The sequence below is a fragment of the Magallana gigas genome, chromosome 5 (genome assembly GCF_963853765.1).
Source record: "Magallana gigas chromosome 5, xbMagGiga1.1, whole genome shotgun sequence".
Lineage (NCBI taxonomy): Eukaryota > Metazoa > Mollusca > Bivalvia > Ostreida > Ostreidae > Magallana > Magallana gigas.
In genome coordinates this window covers 14,585,476-14,603,663 of record NC_088857.1, presented here as the reverse complement: position 1 = coordinate 14,603,663, position 18,188 = coordinate 14,585,476, and the positions used below count along the sequence as shown (strand labels likewise).

Here is an 18,188-nt window from a genome sequence, read left to right as displayed (position 1 = left end):
GGCTTCGAACCCTGGTCAGTTTGATAATGATGTGGACGTAACATGGCAGAAGGGACAGACCCCAGACAGCGTGTACCACGTGGGGCGTGTTGGGGTCAACACAGAGCACCCCGAGGAGGCATTAACGGTCCATGGCAACATGAGACTGACCGGGCACCTGCTGCAACCCTCAGACCTCAGGGCCAAAGAAAATCTCAAAGAGGTATGAAGATCCTTAATTACAGTCCTGTAGGCTGTACAACTCCTAAGTAACAGTCCTGTAGGCTTTATGGCTCTTTAGTTACAGTCCTCTAGGATTTAATGCTCCGTGTGTAGGATGTAAGACTCTTAGTTACATTCCTGATAGGCTGGTATGCAAGGCAAGTCTAAATAGTAATTGCTTAACCATGTAGTGCAACATCATCTGCTGGGAAAATTCTTGGCAGACATTTGAGATGGATGCTAGGGTCCACTTGCAAGACCATTTATTTATGGAATTGTTCTGGTGTCTCTTCAAGTACTGGTATTTTATACCGCAATGTTTTATTTGTTCTATGCTGCTTTATTTATTTGAGTAAATCTCAGAGCATGTTTTCTAAAAACAACAAAAAAAGATAATTCACAAACCGTCCAAAAAATATGAAACTACCAGGAATTTTTTAACTCCAGTGAAGGAGAACAGGGCTGCGGTAAAGTATGTTCCCAGACAGAAGAAAGACATTAAGTTTGACAATATCATTACTTAAAACTGACAAATTCAGACAACTCATTTTCGTGATGGCAAATGGGATATGCTAATGGACAAGTTGGGAGCTTGTAGGTCAGATACATTGGCCCGGAGTACATGTAGACTGATGGCCCCGCTCTGTGGCCCTGCTCTGTGGCCCCGCTCTGTGGTTGATAGAGGCGGTATTAACCAAAATGGTCTTGCCAGGAACCGTTTGTAAATTTTAATGCCAGATTTTGAAGGATTTTGTGTGATGCGATATTTCAAACTTTTAGCAGTTTATCAGCACTTTCTTGTAGACTCTATCGTTGGAGTTAACTGCTGGGTTTATCATTAACATCGGCCATTTTTTTTATTTTTATACCCCTTCCCACCCCTTTTTGTTCTAATTAATTAGAAGTTAACCAAGCAAAATTTGCTCTACTAGGATGAAGATATTCCTTAATTAATGCTAAATATTTAACAAAAAGACTTGATTGAATTATTCCTATCAGTGCAAAGCAATCAACACACACTTGCATTGTAGATTTTTTCATGTCTTTAATGCAAACAATAAAACTGCAATAAACATCTCATTAGTATGCATAAATACAAACATCAAACGTTTATCCTTCGATTAGAGGTTGACATCAATAAAACAGGTGATGGATTTCTACCAAAAGTTCGAAGTAATCTGTGCTAGCAGACTTGCAAATCCCCCTCATAAAATAACACTGTGTAGAAATTGAAGTGCATGCAATCAGACAGACAATGGAGAAAAAAGAAAGGGTGATATCATGGACTGGTACGACTTTACAAGAACAGGGCACATGGCTGTCTTATAGAGACATCTCCTTTGATTAAAATAAAAAAAATGAAGAAACCCAGGCATGAAAACTTATCTTAGTTTGTGGATTTGGTGATGAGCGGTTCACTTCCCTGTTTTTTTCACTTCCAATACAACAGCCATTGCGTTACACAGTTCCATTTCTCCTTGCAGCTGGATTCTAAAGAACAGCTAAAGAAAGTTGCCCAGATGAAGCTGTACAATTACAAGTTCAGCGACGACTTTGCCAATGCCATGGGGATCCCCGAGGACAGTCGGGAGGATACCGGCGTCATCGCTCAGGAAATCCGGGAGGTACTTCCCGAGGCCGTCAAAGAGGCGGGGGATGTCCCACTGGGCAACGGAGAGGTCATCAAGGATTTCCTTGTGGTCAATAAGGTAATTATAAGGGGTCAGTCATTTCAGGGGTGGTTGGGGTGTTACTGATGATGTAGTAGTCATGGGGTTTGGATTTTTAGAAGATATGTTACTTTAAACTTGATCTCTAACTCTTGGAGATACAAATCCAAAATATCAGAAAGATCGAAAAGAAAATTTTGTTTCCAATCTTTTATTATCTTTATGTATTTTGTTTCCAATCTTTTATTATCTTTATGTAGTACCGGTATATAGAAAAATCGGTATTTGTAGGATGAAGAATATTTGATTTAATTTATTTATTTAATTAGGACAAAATTTACATGGAGAATGTTGGTGCTGTCAAAGAACTGTGCAAAGTGACGGGAAATCTAGAAATGAGAATTGATGAACTCGAAAAAATGAACAGCAAAATATCAAAGTTAAAGAGACTTGACAGTATCAAGTCAACAGTCAGCACCAAATCAAACTGTAGTGTTAGCACAATAGGGTGAGTAGTCAAATCCACCAATCTGTAACTTTTTGTAACAGGTGAACAAATTTAAAAGTCTTATAACGTCAGACAATGATTCTATTCTTGGAATTCATGCAACCATTCTTTAACTGTTCTAAACAGGTGTAGAAATTGGTAATCTAATAATTTTAGAAAATATTTCCATTCTTGGAATTCATTTCTATGAAAAAGTATTTTCAAAAAGGCTTCCTTCCTTTGAAATTCTGTGTGGAATTTGTTGATGAAGTTTTCATTGGTTTAATTTTTTTTCTAGCTCATCATCACCTAAGAAATCATCTCGACTCTGTAATGGTCAAACTCATCAGCACCCACTCTCTAAAAGCAGCCAGAAATATGCCACATGTGCACAACCGCCCAAGAAGGGTTACTGTAGCAACCGTTACGTCTGCTGGGGCACCATCATCAGCATCATCATCACATTCTGGTACACCGCCATCTTGTTCAGTGAACAGCGAAAATCCTGATTACTATTACTTAATTAATGACTCTTTATTACCACCTAACAAAAGTTCTCTGTATCATTATATGTTTGGTTATCTCTCCCCACAGCTTGGCATCTCTAATGATTCTGCTGATATTGGAGCAGAACAAAGAACCAAAGCACCCCTTGAGTCAGAATCTGGCAGGAAATAAGAAGTAAGGGCAGTTTTATACATAATTAACAACTGAAGTCATATAATATTTTTTTCTAAGTGTTTTATAGAATTTTCATTACTTTCATCACTATGCCTAAAAGTTCAGGTAAAAGTGTATGCGGCACTGTAATTAAAAATGCTTTAAGATCTTTCAACAAACCTAAGTCTTACATAATTTGTATTTTACTGTCTGTACATTTGTTCAGAAGATCTGAAAGACTGATTTTTTGTGTTTGTGTTTTTTTTTAAAGTCCTTCCGTCACAGACTTCAATGACAGGAGCACAGACAGCCCCTGGGGTACTACCTCCTCCTCTAAAACAAAGGCTCCAAATGCAGGTAAACAAATTCATTTAGTAGGTCAAAAGGTCAAAGGCTCAGGAGGTCAAGGTCATATTTTAAAAATTAGAAAATTCTTTGTTGTTTTTTTTTCATTTTATACAATTCACAATTGCATGGTGAAAATTTTCATTGCTGTTCTAATTCTGTTTCTAGCCGAATTATTTAAAGGAAACTTAAAATTCTAAATTATCATCAGTCATTTGATGGTAAATGAGAACTCATGAATGTACGATATACATGTAACAATAAGAATTTAACAGTTGTCAATTTCTATACACCAAATCAAGAAAAAGAAGCAAATGGTAGAAATACAGAATGTTCTGAAGAGTAATTTCTACGCAGTATTCTATTTATACCCCCCGCAAACGAAGTTTGGGGGGGTATATAGGAATCACCTTGTCCGTCCGTCCGTCTGTCCGTCCGTCCGTCCGTCCGTCTGTCCGTCTGTCTGTTCGATTCGTGTCCGGTCCATATCTTTCTTATGGAGAAACATTAGAAGTTCTTACTTCACACAAAGATTGCTTATGACCTAAGGGTGTGTCATGACCTTGAACCAAGGTCATTTGGGCAAGGTCAAGGTCACTGGCAGAAAAAGTGCAAAATTCGTGTCCGGTCTATATCTTTCTTATGGAGAAACATTAGAAGTTCTTACTTCACACAAAGAATGCTTATGACCTAAGGGTGTGTCATGACCTTGAACCAAGGTCATTCGGGCAAGGTCAAGGTCACCAACAGAAAAATTGCAAAATTCGTGTCCGGTCCATATCTTTCATATGGAGAAACAATGGAAGTTTTAACTTCACACAAAGATTGCTAATGACCTAAGGGTGTGTCATGACCTTAACCCAAGGTCATTCGAGCAAGGTCAAGGTCACTGACAGAAAAAATTGCAAAATTCGTGTCCGGTCCATATCTTTTTAATGGAGAAACATTGGAGGTTCTTACTTCACACAATGATTGCTTATGACCTAAGGGTGTGTCTTGACCTTGACCCAAGGTCATTTGGACAAGGTCAAGGTCAATGGCAGAAAAAAGTGCAAAATTCTTGTCCGGTACATATCTTTCTTATGGAGAAACATTGGAAGTTCTCAGTTCACACAAAGATTGCTTATAAGCTGGTTTGTCATGACCTTGACCCAAGGTCATTTGGGCAAGGCCAAGGTCACTTGCAGAAAAGTATAAAACTCGTGTCCAGTCCATATCTTTCTAATGGACAAATATTGGAAGTTCTTAATTCACATCTAGAATGCTTATAACCTGAGAGTATGTCATGACCTTGACCAATGGATAATTGAGGAAGTTCAAGGTCATTGTTAAAAAAAAATCGGGCTCAGTATACCAATAATTCAAAATGTTTATATTAAGTGGCTGCTTGACATGTGGAATTTCGTTTGATTCGAGTCATGTTTGTTAACATAAGGATGCAAATGTCTTCATGCATTAACAGTTAGAATAGAAATTGGTTTGTGTACTCATATAAGCATTAACAGTTTTAAAAAATAGAGCAGTTGTTATTTATAGAAAATGGACGATGAAATAGATTCTTTCAATATTTTCTATAATAGAAAAAATACATGAGTTATGATTTTTCTTAGCGGGGGGTATCAATTGTGAGCTTGCTCACAGTACCTCTAGTTTATTTCAGAGATCTCTACATGTATATGAAAACTGATTGGACAAATTGTTTGGTATCGATGAGAAATATATGGAAAAACATTTAGTATAGTAAAGTGAAATGCATGTATGACAAGAAAGTTGCTGAATTCAATTAAAAGTTGTTAAACTATAAATACTTATTAACAATTTTGTAAGTGGAACAAAGATGTGTCAGATGAATGTGAGTTTTGTCAAACGACCGAAGACAGTATTACATGTACTGATAATGTGTATTTTAATTTGAATGATTATATGTTCTAGATATATATTCATAAAACATACTTCATTTTCATTACAATTACTTTGGGGTTCTCTCCCTCAGTTGAAAGACAAGGGGGGATTTTAATGGACTCAGGATGTATGCTCCCCTTGTCAGTATTGAATACTTTATACAGTATAGTTTGTGTATAACTGTATTTTTGACTGTATTTAACTTTGTATTGCTGATAAATTTGTAATAAATTATGACCAAAAAAAATTAATATTGTGACCTACACATTTTAAAAATATGATGATTTTTACTCTATTCAACACTAAGTTTTTATTTGTATAATGTATTACAACCCTGTTTTTTCATTGACTGAACTAGTTTCCTTACAAAAGTTAGAAGTTTATATAGCTAGTAAATGTTGCTAGAACAGGCTTTTTTGGAGTTATGGCTCTTGTATCTGCAAATTACCAAAAAAAATATACTTCATGAAACTCCAATCTACCGGTAATTAGAATTAGATTTGTAATTCCGCTCCTCTACAATACGCTAAACCCTATCGTAGAGGAGCGGAATTACAAGTCTAATTTTAATTAGATTGCATGAAACTCCATTCCAACTCCTTCAACCATTGCTTTTTTACTCCTGCATCACCAATATCTTGTCCTTTTCCTCTCACAACAGACAAACCAGGCACCCTCCTTCCTCCATACCCCTACTGCGACTTCACCACACGGCTTTGCGAGCGAAAGTGTTGCCCACCCCCTGAGCAATCGGACGAGCCTCAAACCCTACCCATCAACCCCACGTACCAAATCTGTAAGTATAACACAGTCAGACAGTTATGGTTTATTTTTTGTTAGCTTGGTCCACAATTCCACCGTACCCCTATTGTGACCCCACGACCTCGCTGTGTGAGCGGCACTGTTGCCCCCCACCATTGCCCTTCGATGAGGAAGTGGTGACCAGTACGATGGTTATCAGTGGTCCGGAGGTACAGACTCGTAAGTGATACCCCATCTTTGGCATTGAGACCAGGATGTGCTGATTAATGCAAGAAGTGATGTTTTAAATAAAAATTGACCTGGATTAAAAAACCTGTATCTCCCTATAATAATAATACAGTGGACCTAAGTTTGTGTAATACCTATTTGATATTATAATTTGCTTTTTAAAACTTTTCATTCTTTTTTTATCAATTTATCAATACAAAGGACTAATAATTTTGAATTAATGACTTTGTAATAGAGCATGAATAAGACTTGGTGTTGATGATAATAACATGCTTGTACAATTTATGTTATTATTCATTGTTACATGTTTAGTTTTTAATTTCATGTAATTCAAATTTTGAATAATATTCCAATTCAATCTAACTTTTCGCTGCAATATTCAATACTTTTTTTCTTAATTTAACTATCAATTTGCATTTTAAATGAACATTTTCTGAAATCTGTCTGTATTTTGTAGTTACACCCCCAGCTCCCTCCAATAATCTCCCCAGACCGACAACAGAGAGCAACCTGGAGACGATAATCAGTGTAAGTCAGACTCTTGAAACCAGTGTCGATCATGATCACAAACTGAAAATAAGTATAAATTTCAGTTTTGCAGTCAGTTTATACCTCAGAATACTATACAAAGGGTTTTAACTTTTAAATATTTTCAACTCCAATGAATAGAATTCAAATTTCATTTTTTGACTAAGTCTGTTCTCAGTTTATGGTGTCTGGGCCAGTGATTTACAATTATCTCTCAGACATGTTGATATTATAATAAGATTTCTGATTGTAATTTTTTGGTCTCTTCCTGTAGACCTTGAAATCTAAGAATGAGGGACCCCAAGTTAACGTGCTTGGCAATGAGTCAAATGAACTCCCAGACTTCAAACAGCCGCAGTACCCTGGGGACATAGACTCCAACACCATCAAGAAAATCCACTACGCCAGACGCAGACGAAGTGTACCGCAGGGTAAGTCAGACCCCGTGTACAAGAGTGAACCAGTCGGGACCTCAATTGTTATAGCTACTGAATGTTTTAAATTAAGCACCAGTAATTAAAATTGTTGGATATACAGTGTAATTGGTTTAAATATATTTTGCATGTTAATAATAAATCCATGAAACTGAAACATTTAAGATTTAGTCCAAAATGCAGCCTCAGACTGCATTCAATTTAACAGCCCAGGCTGCATTCAAGATCATAGCAGCTAACAAGCTCTTTATATAGCTGCTACAATTTTGAACAGTAAATCATCTATCTGTGCATTTGCTGTCTTTGTATCTGAGTGGTACAAAAATCTGACATCTGGTGATTTTCGGTCTTTGCATCTGGTTGTACATAATTCTGATATCTGGTGATTTTCGGTCTTTGCATCTGGTTGTACATAATTCTGATATCTGGTGATTTTCGGTCTTTGAATCTGGTTGTACATAATTCTGATATCTGGTGATTTTCGGTCTTTGAATCTGGTTGTACATAATTCTGATATCTGGTGATTTTCGGTCTTTGTATCTGGTTATACATAATTCTGATATCTGGTGATTTTCGGTCTTTGAATCTGGTTGTACATAATTCTGATATCTGGTGATTTTCGGTCTTTGTATCTGGTTATATGTATTTATGGTGTTTTCTATCTTTGCAGAGGACCTACACACCAATATCTTCATCAAGGAGATCAACGTGACGATCGGGGCGGAGCACTGCACCAGCTGTAACCAGACAAGCAAGGTGATCCGGCTCAAACTCAGCCAGTACTTCTCATACGACCTGATCACGTTCCAGTTTCTGTGAGTAATCCATACCATTCTATTATCTGCTATCTCCACTCCCAATTGCTATTTTCTACTGGTGAAGGAAATGGTTTTAACCTGTATTTTAATATATCCTGTAATCAGTGTTTTCCCAAATCATTTTTTTTTTTAAGTTTTCAAATGAAAATTAATTCACAAATCAGAAAAATATATGATAATAAATTTTGAAATGTCTTATTTTTAAATTTTTTTTATTAATACAGAACTTCGGAGCAGGCTTCTGCCACCCTGTGTTATAACCACACATCAAGGAACTGTAACCCCAGTGTTGACGGAGAACTGATTGCACGCATACCAAACCAGGTTAGTCCCTGAAGCTATACTTACATCCAAATAATTAGCCTTTTGCATCCTGATCTTTACCTGGTCATAAAAGGACTGTTTATAGTTTTATACATTTTTGTATATAGATCTAAAGGACTTTTTTAATTTTGTTAACCTTTTCAAATTGAACACCAATTTGAAAAAAAATAAACAAAACAATCTCTAGTATCGGGCCTTCCCAATCCCAAGTTAGCATGATATTTAATTTTTAATGAATATTGCTTTTTTTCTTCAAGTATGTATGTTGACTCTTTTATTTAAGATATAATTTTTCCCTCAGAATAAGTTATGAACATTACTTTTCTTTGATTTCAGTGGCAGATACCCATTGGAAAATATTTCAGCAGTGTGTTTAAATTTCGTGTGTCTCATAAGGTTTGTTTACATGTATTTTCAAATAATGCTGATATGTCACAAAGAACATGCAGACATAAATATATTATTATCTGACTGGATGTCCTTCTTTTATTTTCAGGATGCTAAACAGAACGTGTGCAACAAACCAGCCAGTGAAAATGTGGAATCCTTGGAATTTGTGGAATACACCTTGATTTTCGATAGAACATGTGAAATGGATTAAAGAAAACAAAAATGAAAAAAAAATCACATCTGTTTCATCTCAGAATCTGCTAAAGACATTTGATAAAAGCAGAACACCCATGGCCTTGACCTAATTATTATGGCCTTGACCCCATAGCTTCATTGTCGAACCATTGATCTCTCTCGTCTGGTGAATGATCAAAGATGCTTCACTGTTTCATGTGTGCTTTACAAATTTACAAACGTTTCTATGACTGACATTTCCTTGATACGTTTTCATGATTTGTCTTGTTGACTTGATTACAAAAATTTCTTATAATATATCTGATCTTTATATGTTTATTATACATGTTATTTATTGTATATATTGACCCATTTTGACTGCTTTCTTCCCTCTTGATAAACATTCCTTTTGGCTGTATTCATTCATTATTTTGTGTACGGTATCATTTTGTCATGAGAGTGTATACACCTAGTATAAATGGCAACTTTTCAGAGGGATACCTCGCTACTCTGTTCCCTCCCAAGGAATACGCAAACAAATATATTTTATACGCAGAAATTTTCTGGCTTTTTAACATATCTGAGCTTTTTTGGTATATTCATTCAATAATTTTGCTCTCTTTTTTATAAAAAATCAAAAGCATTGATTCAAAATTATTTTGTTAAGAGAATTTTTATAATTTTTTTTTTTTACTATATATGGCTAAGAATGGAATGAGATATATTGATAAGAATATGATTCTTGTCTCTATGTGTTTATACCTATATGTAGTGCTTCATATATTTTTTATCAGTATTCCTATTCAGTCTATTTACAAACTTTCAGCAATATACAAGAAGTCTGCATCGTAGACTGCAATTACTTGAGATTTTGCTTTTAAATTTATGAGATTCTAACAATTTTTTGTTTTGTTTGTAAATCAAAACTTCTTATAAGTTTGTTTCAATTGTAGTTGAACTGACATATTTGTCTGTCCATTCTTATAAAATATGGACAAATATTATTGATGTTTATAACATTGGAAATGTTCTTTCTGCTCAATAATAACCCAATGCATTGGAGAGGAATTTGATGATATTAAAGTACAGATTGCAAGATACTCCAAATCTCTCAATAAAAAAAACACAAGCTTCAGCATAATTAAAAGAACAGATACTCGTCTAGATTGGTTTTTTTTTTTTGCCAAAGAGATTTTTTATGTCAAAGAGATCATTATGTGTATTCCTCTGATTTCTTAATATATGCTTACAAATTTGTTACCTCCCTTAGTTTAGGGCTTGGGTGAAAGGGAGGTAACTCGTATAGTGAGAGCTTTGTATCAAATTATTATTGAGAAAAGTGCCTCTAAAATGGTTAACACCTAGTAATATTTTCTGTAGAAATATATTCACCCTTATTTGTTATTTTAGTTATCGGTGGACCAAAACTTGCTGAAATTGATATGACTTTTTCTTAGAACATTCCAATTATTTTAGTGCCTTCCTATTGTTGTACATTCTTTTTATTAATTTTATATTATATTATATATATATCATAGATTTATCATAAGAAAAAAAAATCTTTTGCAGTGCAAATGTTTATATGGTATTAAAATGTTATGATTTTGCATTTTATCATTTGTATATATGTCTTTCAGTCATCATTATCATCGCCTATATTGTATGACTCTGAAGGAGAATATTTTTTTTTTTATTTGTTAAACAATCGCCATTTTTCTCTCTCTGTCCATTTAATGCCTATGAAATGGTTTAACTGGAGGAAAGAAAATGTATATTTTGATTCATCAGTACTTGAACATTACCAAGTTTGTGGGCAGGAATATTTCAGATCCATTTTATTTTTGTATAAACTCTTGCATGTACAATTTTTTCATTGATTAGTCAGTTTGCAATTGGTGGAAGAAATTAAGAGTATACATGTATCTGTATTTATCAAAAATGTTGATATATTTTTTCAGTGATACTAAAACATTAACAAGATTGGTATGTATTTAAAAGCCAAACTGTTGGATTTAATTATTTTAAATAGTAATCAATGTTTTAGATGATCTGGATAATTTTACTTGAGCAAGATGAAGTGTTACTTTATCTCTTTTTTTTATCATATTAAATGGATAATTCATTTTGTTGTACATGAATATGTAGGTGAATTATGTTCAAGTTTCATATTTAATGTAAATCAGCCTATGAGAAAACAATAAAATTCCTAAAAATAAAGTGAGTGGATTTATTTTTTTTCACACTAGGCCTAGATACTGTAGCTGGAAGGTGCATCTGAAGCTTACCTGGGCTGCATTCAAGATCGTAGCAGCTATATGTACCTAGCTCTCTGTAGCCACCATATAATGATCTTGAACAATATGCTAGCTTAGCAATATTCAGTCAGTGCATTGGACCAAGATATCTTTAAGCAGCTAGAACAGCGCTACAATCTTCTAACGCAAGCCTAATCTAGGCAAACATTTCTCATGGTACAGGGTTAGGGCGATAAAACCTATGATCTACAGAGGAGAGACAAGACTGTAACATTGGCATTTGGCCAAGTTTTTGTAGATGTGTGAGACCAAAACTCAATTAGCAGTATAAAGGAGTGCATCTGACCGAATAAATAAATTTTTATCACATTTATTTACAGTTGTTTTAATTTAATCCCTTTCAATATTTAATATCATATTATTGTCAATCTTTGAAATTGTTTAGAAAGTTCATGATTATGACATTGTTAGCTGGCTTCTAAAAGAGGGTTTATAATTATATTTACATGTAGATGAATAGTTTAATTTTTTAAGCATGTTTAACTTATTAAAAAGCATTCTTTGGGTTATGTTTAGATATGGTTTCAAATACTTGTAAAAGTTAAAGATTTCGAAGGGCCTGTGTTACATATGTACATATTAAGCTTTATGTATAGTTCATAATAATGAACATTTTTATCAGGACTGGCAGATTTTGGGCAGGGCTGGTAACTTTTTAAAGTAGCCAGCCCTGTGGCTGGCTGCTATTTTTGGTGAATTTCCAACCCTGTATGTAATGGTACAGATATATTTCTAGAAGATTGTAATCTAGAGTACATGTTTTTCTGGAGTATTTTCAATGGGTAAAAAGAACTGCATTTAAAATACCTGAGCACAAACTACTTTGCAGGACACAAACTGAATCCTGCACCAAAAAGTACCACTAGGATATTGTAAACTCTTCAGAAAGCATCATTAATCGAAAAATTACAAAACTCATCAAAACACAGTTCTGATAACTGTTTTTTTGTTATTTTACCCATGATGCTCTGGGGTGAGGTTGGACTAATCTGTTCAAGCACCAGTATTACAGTTGCTGACCATTCTCATCAAGTGAAAAATAAGAGACAAAATTGTTAGTGTTTGGATGCTGTATTTGCATAAAAACATTCTATGCCATACACAGTATCGTAAGTATCAAATATCACAAATCGCATTTATACAAGATGGAGAAATAAATACACTTATAACAGAGTTAAAATTTGCAGTGAGAAGCAGCTTGGATATCTCGCACACATTTATTCACTGTACAAAGAAAGCGGACCATTCAAACCATCTCTACACATCTACTTACATGTAAATTAAATCAATTATGTTTTAAATCCTAATTTCTCAAACATGATTGTTATAGTTGCTTACTTTTTGGTCTTTATGATTGCATAAGTCAAATGCAAAAGCAAGATTCCCTAAATTTGACAGTCACAGTTTTCTAGAGCAATTTGGTTTGAAAAAAATTAACATACATGGGTAAATTGACACATCTTGCCTTGTTTTTATTTTTGCCCAATCACACTTATAAAAGATTTTTCACCTTTTTAAAATTCACCCCCTCAAATTTCTGGTTAAGGAGACTTCTTTACTGTTTTCAATTTGCCCAAAGGCGATGATGGCCAATACTGCAAAAATAAAGCAGGGGTAAAAATTCCCCTGTACACAACAAGTAGAGACAACTCAAATGTCAACAGAAATTAAATGATGAACACATCTGCGATAAAGGTCCGAAATCCAACTTCATTAGAAGCCAATAATGACTAAAACCATTGAACAGGGAGTTTCTGTCACTGAATATGATCCATCTTCTGAAACGCTTGCAACATCCTCTATATTCATCTTTAATTACAATTAACAATTATAGCGACACTGTACTTTAGACTTGCTTTCATGGCATGTACAACAAAGAACCCTTCACTTTGTTAAAGTTAACTAGTTCAATATGTATAAGATAAATGGATTACTGTGTATTGACAACCTACATCTTAAGATTCTTCAACCTCCTAACTGTTAAAGTGTTCATGAATATTAATGACTCTCTTGTCAATCTTAATTTCTCTAATAACTACAGTTATAATACCAAATCACATTAATATTATAGTCTGACTCATTTTTACAGCCCTCGTTCACAACTAGATTTCTATATGCTGCCACCTGCCACAACCATCTCGGGGTTAGACTTGGGTTTCCTCTAAATGTTAATCTAAAATACTGAATAACAACAGCATATTTCAATTGCCATTTCTAGCAGGATCACAACCTCATGCTAAATTCTGACAACCTCGAGTATGCAAACTTTCTTTTACATCAAGAAAAATCTAATTCTGCTCATTAAAAAAATGTGATTTTGTGGATGGTGTATGTTAACAATTGATTCTACATTGGAAACAAGTATGGAAGATTTTAAAGAATGGTTATTCCCCTCATAAATCTATTTTCTTCTCTTTGCCAAAACAGCAGTGCCAAAAACATGTAAAAATGAACTGGATTTTAATGCAAAATGCAGACAAAAACTGAGTTCTTTAAAATCTTGAACCTTCATTCATAATTTTGTCTGATAAAAATTGATACATGTACAAATACACTGGTTAACTAATGGAATTTCTAACTAAATCATGCTTAATATTTATCTTTGTGCAGTAGATTAATGCTGATCTCTGTCTATTTATACATTCAATACAAAAAAGGAATATTGCTGGTAGGAATATTAAAAAATATCTACCTGAATAATACCGGTACATAAGATATACATTGTATAAAAAAATTACTCATTTTCAAATTTTCTTTCTTAAAATGATAACTGAATCATATTTTTCTTATTAAGAACTGTTTTTTAAAGCTCTTCTTAAGCTAGGTTATTCAGAATTGAGTTTAATTTTTTATGTATGTTAATGAAAATGCATTGATAAGTTACCCCAATACACATGTAATGACTTTATGTATTTCATTCAAAGCTTTGCACTCCATTGTGTGACTCCATTAAATCGCACATTTCTGACAAGAGCTGAGGAGAACAGATTTTTTATAGTGCAAATGAAATATAAAACTTTTGATAGCACTTACGGATTTCAATTTATATACATAGTCACTGAGCATTTATATTCAGAGGGACAACACTAATACGTCCCTCAATAGCTTCTCAATAAATGATGAATGTTATGGTTGTACAATATTATTGTAATTTTCAAATATTAGCCGTTGTAGATTTTTATCATCTACATGAAGTTACCTAAATATAATGGAATTGTTTTACAGTCAATTCTTTTTAAAATCATTATTTTAGGTTAAAAAATTATTTAATTCTATATACTACCCCAGTGAGAGTAATTACCACATAATTCTATTGTCCAATACTTAGTTTCAAACAGGTTTTAAATTTCTAAAAAAAAAAATTGATGATGAAAAAAATGAAAAGAATTTTGTAGGAATGTTCATAAGTTACAGCATTTTCATTTTATTAAGATTTCTTTATGCAAAGCAATGGACGCCTTATCTTATAATCACACTGGGTCAGTCTCAAATTCAGTCACACTGAAAATAGGTTGGAAAAATTCACATTAACGCTACAAATTCTATACCAATATATCTCTTATATGTTAACATTTATTTATAAGTTAATTCAGTATATGTACATGAAAATGATTAATTTCTATTATGTCTTATACTTTTTCATGTCTTTCGATAACTAATATCTATATATCTTATATTTTAAGTAGTATGAATATCTAGTCATATATTATGCATATCTACATTATAATTGTACTATGTTGAGGTATCATCAATGGTTTTATAAAGGGAGAGGGGGTAGGAGTTATTTCCCCTAAAGAGAGAAAAAAATGTACGAACCAGATCTTCATTACTCTTTGATACAAACTTTAGCCTGCAACACCGATAATACACATACATACACACAGTGACATCGAGATGATTCTAATGTAATTTTGGTCTTGGTAAAGTCAATGGCGTAAACTTCTGAATGATAAATCTCAGTCATATGAACGATAAAAAAATGAACCATCACACACACAAAAGAATTTTTCTGTATATTACATGAAAAAATCCTGGTATAAATCTACCAAATAATCTATACAAACAACATTCTACCACTCTATTTGAATATGGTTTTGCACTATTCACATGTTTGATTTTTATATAACAAGACAGTTTACGAGGACACTGTAATCTGAACATCAGACACTCCCCCAAGATAAATACAGCTTCTTCAAGGAAGAGAGAGAGTAGTAAATTATAATACATAATTTGTTCATAGATTATCTATTCGTACACAGAGACGCTGACGATTGGTTGAACAGTCTTGGATAGAACCTGTCAGTGGTTCGTCACGCATTCGGTGGTTCGTCAGTAATTCATCATGTGTTCGGTGGTGCGGCGGTGCATTGAGTTGTCCGCCCCGCCCTGCCTGCGACTGTGTTGGGGGGACTGTTGGGTCTGACCCTCAGTCCCGCTCGGCTCCCCCTCATCCCCGCTCTCACGACTCCTGTCCTTGGTCCGAAACTTTTTCCTCCATGATGGAGCTCGTCTCAACTTTCCACCCTCACCCTGGAAAAAATGAGAATATCTGATAAGTAACAACAGACATTCATGCGCGTATGAAGTACCATATCAACAAAATCATAATAAGCAACTGATAATAAAATAATCCAACTGCTATAAAAAAATCATGATAATTGAAGCATTCCTTGCAAAATAAGACCAGAATTTTGAGGAACAAAATCTTTTTAAAAGTCTTAGTCTACAAAATTAACTGCAATAATTCAAATAAAATAGCATACATACAATTTTAATAATAAACATTTAAGTTACTCTATAGTAATTGTCAGTCAATCTGTGATTGAGATTATTTCACTTGTAAGCTCCCAAAGCTTATAAGCTTGAATCTGTTTTGTGAGCTGTCGACACATCACATGGCATTTCAACATGTACAAACATGTACAGTTTCAATGTATACGGCAGATGATTCATGTGGGAGACAGATCTGGAAAACTTCTTTCAGAATACAAAATAAATACCTTCTTTCAAATTCAAAAAAGTAATTTCTGTACATATAGAAATTTTACTTGGTAAGCTCTTAGAGCAAGCACCTAGCTTATGTATTCATCAAAAATTTTGCAAGTGCCAAAGCAACCGTATCCCAGCAAACAAATGGTTGTGAACTTTGTTTCAATGACACATATATATGTATAAAGCATGAGTTGTAGTGAGAAAAAAAATCCAGCCAATATACCTAAAAAACCATCAAGATTTGAATATTTAACAATGACAAAATCCTCTTCTTTAATATACATGTATATTAATATAACAATTTATTTTTTCTATCTACAATATTCATGCACATTTTGTACAGTCTGGTGGTCTTAGTTTATATCATATATGCATACTAGCATATGAATTATATGTAATACATAAGTTCTTGCAGCAGCTGCACTTTGATACATAAGATCTAAACTACTAATTCCCTAATTGACTTATGAAAGCTCTTTTGTTTCATGCAATATACCAGAGAACTGAATTTTTCTGCAGGTGCAAATTTTTGCATTTTCATTTGAAAATAGGTCAATTTATTTTTTTTGAAATCTTAATCAAGAATAATGTTGAACATTCTTTTTGCAAAAGAAATTTTTGCATTTGAGATTCTACAAAAAATTACACCCCACTGAAAAATCCAATTATACAGTATTAAAAGACTGAATATTGTAGAAAGTCAAGGATAAGATCAGAAACATATATACTGGTCGGATTTTATTAAAACTAGAGGGAGTGGGCCAGTTTAAAAGCGAGTCAAACTCTGTAAGCAAAATTACAGTTGGATTAGAAAATAAGTTTCTAGCAAAAAATATCAGTACAATTATCGGTAGATTTGAATCTTATCTACTAACAACATTATCTTATTTATCAGCAAAAGAATCTTGCAAAACTTTGCTTTGTTAATTTTTCTATGAATATGTTTTATAGTATGTCGATCAGCAAAAAGTTTAACTACCTGTATTTACAAAAACTGAATCAACTGGGATAAACTTTGTTAATAACAGAAGATAAGAGGTGAAGAAATTCAGTGAGGCTCCCATTCTCCCTGGAGTTGGATGTGGGTACGTGATAGTTTCAATTCATCAAAAAATGAGATTTGAACAAAAGGTGGCAGTATCAAAAGGAGAGCTGTATCTGGTTACAAGTTTCAAAGAGTGATACAATCAAAAAGAGAATGATTAAAGGAAAAGCACACTGTAAAGGCCTGGTGTGTCCCGAATAAATGCGGCCAATCCAAAATGCATCAGTAATGTGTTATGGCGTGAAAGCGGTTATCTCACTGTTATCTCACCTAGGAAAGATACTAATCCTTTCTTTTTTTTCTTCTGAAAATTTAAAATTCACCTTGAAGATTAGCATACAGTTAACTAGCACAAACAAAATGACATCAGCCATCTACATGAATATCATTCTTTTTAAATGAAGATTTTCTTTTTTTTCAACCTCTCTTTGGTTGGTTTAGCCATACATAGCAGTCTAAAACTTGTCAATCAAATGAAATAAATGAATCAAATCAATCAAATGTACTCTGAACAAAAATAACATGCATACTATCCAATCTGAACAAGTTCGCTTTCCGCACATGGTTGGATAAATTGCTCAGTATTGAAATCTCATGCAATCTGAGAATCATTTTATTTCAAATTTCTAAAAATAATATTCAATCAAATACACTGTACATCATACTTTTAACCATTATAAATGTAACAAAAATCAAGCTGTGATGAAAATCAAATTTTCTTTAATCACCATGCAACAACATCCTAATATAAAGTTCTTAAATTGAAAGGAAAATTTGGATTGAGTGCAATATCCACCTGTTTGGTTTAGGGAAAATCAATGACAAACCACATACCAAAACCTTACCAGATTCCACCAATCAATAAACGATACAGTTACTTGTTTACTTGTAATACGGAACAACTTGCATTCTG

The 18,188-nt window shown here is 33.6% G+C and overlaps 2 protein-coding genes across 16 annotated transcripts in view; one reads left to right on the top strand and one right to left on the bottom strand.

Annotated features, from left to right (window-relative positions):
* LOC105324981 (myelin regulatory factor) overlaps positions 1–11,140 on the top strand; it is a 65,457-nt gene extending 54,317 nt beyond the window's left edge. For 10 of the 11 annotated variants that reach the window (XM_034471885.2, XM_034471899.2, XM_034471871.2 and 7 more), the window contains 13 exons: positions 2–202; positions 1,686–1,910; positions 2,201–2,379; positions 2,657–2,827; positions 2,953–3,039; positions 3,290–3,375; positions 6,106–6,246; positions 6,713–6,783; positions 7,058–7,214; positions 7,888–8,032; positions 8,260–8,359; positions 8,696–8,755; positions 8,856–11,140. In XM_034471885.2, coding sequence (XP_034327776.2) covers positions 2–202; positions 1,686–1,910; positions 2,201–2,379; positions 2,657–2,827; positions 2,953–3,039; positions 3,290–3,375; positions 6,106–6,246; positions 6,713–6,783; positions 7,058–7,214; positions 7,888–8,032; positions 8,260–8,359; positions 8,696–8,755; positions 8,856–8,960 — 1,728 coding nt within the window. In that variant the 3' untranslated portion in view covers positions 8,961–11,140. Of the gene's footprint in view, position 1; positions 203–1,685; positions 1,911–2,200; positions 2,380–2,656; positions 2,828–2,952; positions 3,040–3,289; positions 3,376–5,926; positions 6,062–6,105; positions 6,247–6,712; positions 6,784–7,057; positions 7,215–7,887; positions 8,033–8,259; positions 8,360–8,695; positions 8,756–8,855 lie in introns of all 11 variants that reach the window. The other variant, XM_066086392.1, reaches the window with a different exon arrangement.
* A 1,150-nt stretch (positions 11,141–12,290) lies between these two features.
* The window catches only part of LOC105346576 (liprin-alpha-1), a 28,991-nt gene continuing 23,093 nt past the window's right edge, over positions 12,291–18,188 (bottom strand). For 4 of the 5 annotated variants that reach the window (XM_066086093.1, XM_066086095.1, XM_066086094.1 and 1 more), the window contains one exon: positions 12,291–15,768. In XM_066086093.1, coding sequence (XP_065942165.1) covers positions 15,568–15,768 — 201 coding nt within the window. In that variant the 3' untranslated portion in view covers positions 12,291–15,567. Of the gene's footprint in view, positions 15,769–17,545; positions 17,580–18,188 lie in introns of all 5 variants that reach the window. The other variant, XM_066086096.1, reaches the window with a different exon arrangement.